The 9,927-nt window shown below is 44.1% G+C and overlaps 1 protein-coding gene and 1 non-coding gene across 2 annotated transcripts in view; one reads left to right on the top strand and one right to left on the bottom strand.

The window, feature by feature from the left end:
- Positions 1-2,167: 2,167 nt before the first annotated feature.
- The window catches only part of SNIP1 (Smad nuclear interacting protein 1), a 12,330-nt gene continuing 4,570 nt past the window's right edge, over positions 2,168-9,927 (bottom strand). Inside the window, exons 3-4 of the mRNA XM_027109062.1 lie at positions 4,646-5,244; positions 2,168-3,678 (exon numbers count right to left, since the gene is read on the bottom strand). Coding sequence (XP_026964863.1) covers positions 3,414-3,678; positions 4,646-5,244 — 864 coding nt within the window. The 3' untranslated portion in view covers positions 2,168-3,413. The remainder of the gene's footprint in view (positions 3,679-4,645; positions 5,245-9,927) is intronic.
- Positions 5,690-5,791, top strand: LOC113622494 (U6 spliceosomal RNA). Its single transcript, XR_003433540.1, has one exon. It is a non-coding gene; the product is annotated as a U6 spliceosomal RNA (small nuclear RNA).

The following is a 9,927-nucleotide window of genomic DNA, read 5'->3' as shown; positions in this document are numbered from 1 at the left end:
ATTACTGGCGTGTCATGTGCATGTCACACTTAGGCTCTGATGAACGTGGCATCATTTCGTTCCTCACATCCACTACTGATTTCCACAAAGGGAAGGATGTTAAAAAATATAACCATCTGTGCACCATATCAAATCATAAATTATATTTATATATGTTCTAAGCCTTTAAAAACCAAGCTGTATTGTATATTGGCATTTCAATACAATAACACCAAAAATTTTTTTTCAGTTATCTGATTACTCTGCTTTCCCTTATCATCAGGATACAATAAAAGCATTTAAAAGTTAGATCACCAGTTGCTCTTCATGAGCTATCCTTTGTCAATGTCAGAAAGAGGGAATGAGAAAATGACTGGGAAGAGGTTCCTGGGGAAAATCTGAAGATTCTGTCCCATACCTCGGCAGAACTGTGGGCCACCACAGAGGATTTGGGGGAGGGGCTCAGAAGCAAAGGGCCGTTTTGCAGATCGCTTGATTTTAACAGCTATGACTTGCAGACAAGATAGCCAGGGTGGAGAAAGGGTGGGTGATAAAGCAATTGCAAACAGCTAAAATGAACATCAGTTTCTAAGCAATGAATTAATTCAAGAAGAAAGTTTTAGGATTTTGTCAACTTCAAATGAGAAGTCTGCTGGTGATATCTGGCTTTGGAGATAAGTAGTATCTTTTCTTTCCCTTTCTCTTAAAAAATAAAAAGTGTGTGTGGGCAAGGAACACCGTCCCATATATCAATGTTTGGCATGAAGAATCTCTTAATCCAGGAAGCAAAAGTCTACTACACAACTGGGACCTTTTATTGAAAATGTAGGCAAGGACTTGCCTGATGGCACAGTGGTTAAGAATCCACCTGCCAATTCAGGGGACACGGGTTCGAGCTCTGGTCTGGGAAGATTCCATATGCTGTGAAGCAACTAAGCCCGTGCGCCACAAAGACTGAGCCCGAGCTCTAGAGCCCTCGAGCCACAACTATTGAGCCCTTGTGCCACAACTACTGAAGCCCGCGCGCCTGGAGCCCGTGCTCCGGAACAAGAGAAGCCACCGGTATGAGAAGCCCGCACACCGCAACGAAGAGAGTAGACCCCCACTCGCCGCAACTAGAGAAAGCCCGCGTGCAGCAACAAAGACCCAATGCAGCCAAAAACGAATAAATAAATTTATTTAAAAAAATTGTAGGCAAAGTGGTCATCTATCACAATGTTCACCAGGATGGTGCTTGAAGCCAAGCCTAAGGCTGCCAGGAAGCAGTAGTTACACATATTGAACACGGAGGCCCTGGAGTGAGATGCCAGATTAGCCCCTCATCCCAGGAAGAGAAAACCATCAGCCTGGATCAAGAGAAAAACTCATCAAAACACATTTTAGACATGCAGGTATGTAATAGTGCCTCCAGGGGCCAGGGCACATTGGGTGAGGATGCTAATTGCTCTTACATTGTTTCTTCCCTCATGTAACCTTTCACCTAATTAACCTTATTAAGTGTTCACTCTTCAAAGGGGATCTTTTTTCTTTTTCTTGACATGACACACAGGTTGTGGGATCTTAGTTCCCCGGTAAGGGATCGAACCCGTGCCCCGTGCAGTGGAAGTGTGAGTCTTAACCACTGGACGGCCAGGGAATTCGCCAAAGGGGAATCTTTTCATTTCTTTTGAATAAACATTAGTCAGCAGCCCACGATAGTCAACATTTAACCCTGAGTACATCTAAGTATGTGAGACCTCAGTGGAAAAACAATGGTAAGGAAGACCATCTAATAATGTCATTAGTTTCCACCCAAGAGAAACAGTTAGCAGGAGCACTGACTTGCATCATCTCTCCTGCCTCCCATCCCACCCCCCATCACCACCTGAGGGTGAAACAGCAGGGACAGGGGTCAACTGGTATGAGGCCCACTATGGATAACCTGCCCCAACTCTTGACTATTCTGGGAAGGAAAACCCCTTCACTGCCAACTCAGAGAGCACTGCTGCTTCAACAGGACCATGGCTCACTCGCTGAAATTTGAAGATCTGGATTCCAGTGCAGGGTGAGTCCTATCACCCCCAGGGTACCCTCCACAACTGTCTACTTTCACCTCCAAAATATTGATACAAAGATTTCTTTAGCAGCAAATATACCTATGAACACAAGGTCCCCTGTGCTAGGAAAGAAGTACTCTTTGAAAGGGGGCTATATTTACAAGTTTTATTATTTTTTATTCCAAAAATACATATAAATGAAAACCTGCTCTTCAAATGCAGGGAGGCCTTTGCCTATAATGCAGTATTACATTTACATCACAAAACATTCTCATAGGAAAATCAATATGCAGCTCTTTCACACACAATTTTTTAAATATATACGTACACACACACACTCACACACACACACACACACACACACACACACACACACACACTAGATGTAAGCAGTTATGACTTTTCTACTTACACATATTCCTCTGGTGGAAAATTAGGAAACTGGGCTGTTCCCAATTGCCCAGGTAAATACAACCTCTCCGAACATTTTTGTAAAAAGATGAAAACATGTAAACCACACAACACATACACGTTGTTAGAATAAAGCAAGGACCCTGCCACATAAATGACAGTGTGTTTCTCAAAGAAGGAAGAATGGAGATAACCTCTAAATAAAAATGCAAAGTTGAAGATCAAAATTGTTCTGTACATGCTCCATGGAGAAATCAAAGTTCTCTCACAGGAAACAGATCCACGACCCATTTCAGCCTCTCGTGACATGTAATCAGCACCCACTGGTAGTGGCCATGACCTTCCTGTACAGTCATAAGCTTAAGCAGGCTCCACAAAGCATCCGTTTAAGTCCAACAGTCAATAATGAGGTCATGTGGTAAATCTCCCCCACCCCCCTGCCCACCCCCAAACAACGAAGTGCAAAATCAATTTCTGTGACTCAAGAGCTCAACCAGGTCAAAGCTTTGGTATACTCGGGAGGCTGTTTTGGTGATAACCAAAGCTTAGTAAGATTCTCTGTTCAGGGGTCTGCCCCCAAGACAAAAACAAACCCGGTCCACAAAGCTTAACAACAATATAAATAAAGTAACTGTACAAAGAAAGCAAGCCACAATCCCCTTCAACCAGGACTTTATAGTTTCCTGCACAGTAGTTCTGAAAGCACCAACTCAAGCCACGATGCTTCTACTAAAACACGATGTGTTGGTGAGACTGTTCAGGAAACAAATGCCCACAGCATGTGCACGTGGCTGATGTGCCACAGAAGAAAGTTCAACCAAACATAAGTCAGTTTTCTTACACTGAAACGGAAGCTGGTCAGCAACAGAAGAAAGACTTAAGGCAATAAGAGGCGTTACAGAGAGCACGGCGGCGCCCTCTGAGTCAATCCCAAAGCTTTCGCAGAAAGAAAAGGTCTCTCGAGAGTTTGGCTTGTGCTTCAGTCTGCTAGCTGTCAGATACCTCCTCCTCCTCCTCGTCATCCTCGTCTTCTTTCCTGTCCACTTCAGACGTGTCCGAGGACTCGTGGAGCAGAACATACTCTCTGCTGCTGAACCCAAATTTAAGGACATCCTTTTCCTTCAGTTCGTAGTATCTCTGTGGCTCAATTCGCTTGTTGTTCAGGAACGTTCCATTGCCTGAGCCAAGGTCAATGATGTAGGGCTTCACCCTGCGGCCAACTGTCCCATCAGCACGGGTATATTCCACAAGCCTAGCAGAGATAAAGGAGAGAAACCTGTGAGTGAAATCCTGCCTCAGATCATCCAGCTCTTTGCTAACACAGTCTAGATGATGTAAATAACCTGGCTTAGACACAGTTCAAGTTCAAACTCTAGGAAGTCAAGGGAAGGGCATGGCCATGGATTCAGAAATTGGGAGCAAGTAGAAATGGTGAGAACTGGTCACTGGGCGGGGAGGATTCATGGTAGATCAAAGCTTAAAATGCAGAATCTAAGGCCTCTTGCCATGGTTGAGAAATACATTTTTTGCATTTTTTGACACTTTTTGCATTGTTTATAATCAATATAATGCTTCTTTTACCTATATCTCAACATACTTTAGCTTCTGCCCCAATGGGAATAAACCAGTGGATTTGGACTTCAGAGTCAAGGGAACAGATGAGATGATCAAAACTGTTCAAATCAAAGTTGATTTGAGCCAGAGTTCTACTACAGTGATCATTTATTAGGCAAGCCACTTGGCTTTGCTGAGCTTCATATTCTCATCTGTCAAATGGGGTATTAATACCTGTCCTCGCCTCCCCACTGGATTGTTGTGAACATCCAACAATAACAGATGTACTATGGAAACTGTCAAGATACAGATTCAGCTAACATACGCCAGGCACTCTCAGCTTCATTTCCATTTAACCCTCATAACAGCCCTGCGAGGTAGCTAGAAGCTGAGGCCCAGAAGACTGGCTCGCCCCAGGACAGACACCTGGTAAGTGGCAGTGGCAGGATTCAAAATCTGGATTTCTGACACCAAGTTCCAGTCCGTTACACAAGTGTAAGCAATTATTGGTGTAAAGTGATCATTCGTTAGATGAATAATACTCCTTAGATACGAGGGGTATGGGCTTCTTGTGCACACAGGCGCACAGACCTCAGCGATCCTAAGTAACCGAGATGCCGGGCTTCTACCGGCACTTCAGTCTCCCTCTGCAGACGTGCACTCACCGGTACTGAAAGACGGCGTGCTGCTTCGAACAGGAGGGGTGATCGATGGGAATGTCTGCGATGCGGCGGTGTCGGCCCAGGAGGTAAGCGCTCTGTCGGTGGATGTACATCACTGGAAGCACCTCATCATTTTTAAAGGGGTAGAGACGCCACCGTTTTTTGGGGATGCGTGCTTCCGGGGGCTCGCTGTATTTAATGACTACACCCCGAAAGGTGTTGGTGTCCTCAAGAAGTGCCCCAGAAAGTTCAAAGCTTGGCTTCTCTTTAACAGGCACGTCTTTGTCTTTGTTGTTGCTGCCAGGGCCAGGCTGAGGAAGTGAGTCCTGAGACGCGTTACCGCCGGCTTCGTTCTTCTGGCGGTGCTCCCGGCGCCGGGTGTTGTGAAACTCCCGCTCAGCTTCCTGCGCCTGTAGGTTCTGGGCATCTCGATCCCGTCCCTGAGGCTGCCCGCTGCCAGGCCTCTCGTCCGAGCTTCTTCTCTGGTGAGAGTGGCCGCGGTGTCTGTCTCGGTTACTGTTCCTAGCTCGCCTGTGTTCCTGTCCTGAGGGTTCTCGGTGCGGCCGATCCTCCCGGCCTCTCCGGGGATGATCCTCACGTTCCTGAAATTCAAACAGATTCAAGAAAGTAAAGGCAGTGCATAGTCTATGAAGAGAGCTGCAGTCAAAAAGTCATTTGTGCTTTGGACTTTGGCATTCAGAGCAAAATGTCCCACAGAAATAAGGTTACCAGTGGTGGTCATGTCCCCTTGCAAGGCGACCACACAGAACAGGTGCCCTAGGCTGCTGCCCAGCTATAGCGCTAACAGTGCACACCCACGTTCAGAGCCCAAGAAACAAGAACACCTATAGGCAAACTTAGAGGGACCTGCACACAGAATCAGAACTAACAGAGACAGTTAAGTAGTCACATACAAGATAATTACGTAAAAAAAAAAGCTAGCTTTCTCTTATGCCCAAAAGTAAAACGTAATAGTAATTTTAAAAGATCCGATTTCAATACCCAGAATAAAATTAAGAAATATGCAAGACATATAAGAAACATATAGTGCTCACTTCAGCAGCACATATACTAAAATTGGAACGACAGAGATTAGCATGGCCCCTGTGCAAGGATAACATGCAAATTCGTGAAGCATTCCATATTTTTAAATCTGTGGGTTTTCTTCTCCTGTTTTTCTGCCTTGTGTCAATTTTATTATTAGTGTAGCCATAAGAACTCAAGAGGGGTAGCAACAGTACCACGACAGGTTTATCCTGACAAAAATAAACAAGCAGTTAATTTTTAAACATTAAAAAAAAAATAAGAAACCTATAAAAATTTACTACAGTTGACCCTTGAATAATGAGGGGGTTAGGGGCACAGGGGCACCAACACTCCAACTAGTTGTAGTCGGCCCTCTGTATACCTGGTTCCTCTGTATTCAAGGGTCCGAATCCACAGACTCAACCAACAGGGGACATGGAGTACTGCAGTATCTACTATTGAAAAAAATCTGCATATAAGTGGACCAGTGCAATTCAAACCCATGTTGTTCAAGGGTCAACAGTAACATATATTTTTTAAAGATCTGAAAAAAATGAGGAAACACGATGGTTTCTTAAAATAGACTCAGCACTGAAAATCAACACAGGAGATAATAGGCAAAGGATATTAACAAGGAATTATCAGAACAAATAAATATTTAATGAACACACGAAGATAGGCTTACCCTGATTAATCTAATAACTAAAGCATTAGAGTTCAAGAGGGGGGCCCCCGCACACTATGAGCAAGGCTGCCCCTCCTGGAAAGGGGTAGAGAGGAAATCCTGAGCACCAGGACTGAGACCTTGTCTCCACTTCCCCACCAGCCCCACCCCCGCCTCAAGGCCTTCTCCCTACCGTACACAGGGGTCAAGTAGGGGTCTGCTTGCTCAGAGCAGGACCCAGTTTTCCTAGACTTCCAAGCCTCCAGAGACAAGTATCAAGAGGCAGGGAGCCTCAGACACCCAACCCTCCTACCCCAAGACATTCACAAGTTTGCCACCACCATCTGCCTTGAGTTCACCAGAACTCATCTCATTATGCCCTTTATCCCTGATTAAATGAGTCACTGTAAGAAGTCACAGATTCCAGGTCATCACCCCTACCTCCCTTGTACTCTAATCCCCATAAGGCTCTGTACATCAAGGATTCTGTCCCCAAATCTGTCCCCTTCTTCAACTCCTGAAGCTGTTGTTGCACTATGCCCCCTGGAATGGAAAGCTCGGCAAAACTGATCTACATCCTCCACGTTTTCTCGGATCATTCCCATCTCCTTTCGCTCTAACAGAACCCTGGCTCTGCCCTGAGCACACTGCTCCCCTGCAGCTCCTCAAATGGTGGCTGTTTTTCTCCCTCTGACCTCCCCCAACTCCCACCATCTCTGGGTCTGGACATATGGCAGGTGTCATCCTTGCTTCTCACTGGGTCCGGACATATGGCAGGTGTCGTCCTTGCTTCTCACTGCCAATTCCAGAACACGCCCCACCCTTTTCTTTCTCCCTAAAAAACCCAGCTGTGAATCTCACGTAAGACCACTGTCACCCATTACTCTCAGTGCTGCTGTCATTTACTAATCCTGAGTCACTTCCCCTCACTGTGCCAGTTTCACTTCCAGCTCAAGTCATTCTCTCCAGCATTACTCTTGGTCATTTCGATAACGTGCTGGCATCTCTGTTCTTTGCATTTCTCTCCTCCCATTACCTTATTTGTCTCCTCCCTTCTCTTCAGCCACTCACCCCCATGGTTATACACGGACTTTTTCATTTCTAATAACTGCAACCCCTCTATAATTTCCATTTTAAGCAGTCCTCCTTCTGCCCATCTTTCCAGCTCACATTTTACCCAACTCTAACAATCCTTATCCCAATAAGACTCATCCAAGCCTTTGATCCTCTTACTTTTGCACAGTCCCTCGCTCTCTTCCCTTCCTAACTTAAATTCCATGGTCAAGGGCTTCCCTGGTGGCGCAGTGGTTGAGAGTCCGCCTGCCGAAGCAGGGGACACGTGTTCGTGTCCCGGTCCGGGAAGATCCCACATGCCGCGGAGCAGCTGGGCCCGTGAGCCGTGGCCGCTGAGCCTGCGCGTCCGGAGCCTGTGCTCCGCAATGGGAGAGGCCACAACAGGGAGAGGCCCGCGTACCACAAAAAAAAAAAAAAAAAAAAATCCATGGTCAAGCAGTATGATCACTCCCACGTGGAGATATTCAAATCCTCTGCCCCTATGCCATTCTGTTGCACTGTCCTGGCAAAACCACAATCAGCATTAAGCACAGCAAAGTGGCTAGAGAAAAAACACAAACCATTCTGAACGGTCCTACCTTAGAAGCATGACCCCAAGCCTCCTTAATGATGCCCAGCAAACATCCTACATTTTCTTGATCTATTCATTCTCCCAGATGACTGTTTTACCACTTCTCTGTCCTCAAATCTCCTACGTGGTCTTCCCCATCCCTTATTTACTCAGAAGGGATTTTCTACATCCACCCACCCATCAGTATCTGTACCCATATACTCTGTCTTCCCTCCCTGTGACCATAAGGAAACTATCTGTGCTTCTACCTAAAGCCAATTCCTACATCTGGGAGCGTCCCTCTCATCCAGAATATCACTCCAGTGATTCTCATCTCTCTTGTGCATAATCTACTTCCCCGTTCTGCACTGGATCATTCCCATCAGCACAGGCACCTGCTCTTCTCTAGAACTCATTTCCCATGTCAGCTTCCACCCTATTTCTTCACTCCTCTTTGAGTAAAACTCCTCAAAACAGTTTGGTTTTAATCAGTCTCCAATTCTTCTCCCATCTTCTTTTGAACCCTCCAATTAGGCTTCACCCTTACTACTCCACTAAAATTGCTGGTCAAGGTCACCAATGACCTCCATGTTGCTAAATCCAATGAGCAATTCTGTCTTCGTTTCCAAAAAGTGTATACCAGGCAAAATTAGTAGACACTATGGAGAGAATATGACAAATTACAAAACCAGATAACACAAAATAACTAAGATTTCAACATATACTCTCAATTATTGATAAGTAGGATAATATATATTTTTTAATGAACATCTTTGCATAGAATACACACACACACACCCCAAAACATAAAGGAAAAGAAGATAAGGTTAAGTATAACAGAACCTTGAAGTATAAATATCAAACTATTAAAATGGCTACTTCTGGGGAGTGAGGTGATTTTTTTGTTTGTGGGAAGGGGAGCAATTTTGAGGCTAATGAGAAAAGTAACCATACATTACATAAACCATACTCTCACTTTCTATTTTACAGAATTCTGTGTTATGATGAACAAGCAAATGATAAATTTATTTTTTTCTGAGGTTTCCACAATCATGTTCCCCTCCTCCTTTTTTTTTTTAATTGAAGTATAATTGATTTACAATGTTGTGTTAGTTTCAGGCGTATAGCAAAGTGATTCAGTTATACATACACACACACACATATATTCTTTTTCAGATTCTTTTCCATTATAGGTTATTACAAGATATTGAATATAATTCCCTGCACTAGATAACCTTATTTTTTTAATGGTGGCTGAGTGGTGCAGAGGAGAATATCTGTAAGTACAAGTCATGCTTAAGTCAGAGGCTGTGTGCACTCTTACAATCCAGGTGAAAGTCACTGACCTTCAGCTGCCTGTCAAGCGCTCAAACCCTTTTGCTCAAGAGCCACTTCCAAGTTTCTAGCTGATTAATACAATGAAATCAGCTTTTTAAGAGATAATTTGAGGTCAGGAGGGAAGTTAGCATAGAAAAGCAAACTAAGACACTTCAAAATAACAATAATCACAAAACAGTTCCATGCTATAAGCCCCAGGATTCACTGTAAAGTGCTGATTTAGAAACCAGAGGTAAAGAACTGCAAGTTGAAAAAGTCAAACATACATACATATAAATAAATAAATAAATAAATCAGGGAGTAAAATGGTGTTTACTAGGAGATGGGGGGCGAGAGGGTAAGACTGATGGTATTTAAGGGTACAAACTTGTAACGAGTAGTAAATAAGCCATAGAGATCTAATGCACAGTATAATGAATACAGACAATAATACTGCACTATAATGATGTAACGTGGTAAATATTGCTTCAATGGCAATCATATTACAATATATAAATGTATCGAAGTAACACAGCTTTGCACCTTAAATCTACAAAATGTAACATGCCAAAATTATTAAATCAAAAAAGTAGCAAGTTGTACATAAACACACACACACACACACACACACACACACACACACACACACACACA

Source organism: Aethalodelphis obliquidens, unplaced genomic scaffold (assembly GCF_003676395.1).
Source record: "Aethalodelphis obliquidens isolate GAN/ISIS:26980383/991018 unplaced genomic scaffold, ASM367639v1 scaffold9, whole genome shotgun sequence".
NCBI classification, from domain to species: domain Eukaryota; kingdom Metazoa; phylum Chordata; class Mammalia; order Artiodactyla; family Delphinidae; genus Aethalodelphis; species Aethalodelphis obliquidens.
This window is presented reverse-complemented; position numbering and strand designations above follow the sequence as displayed.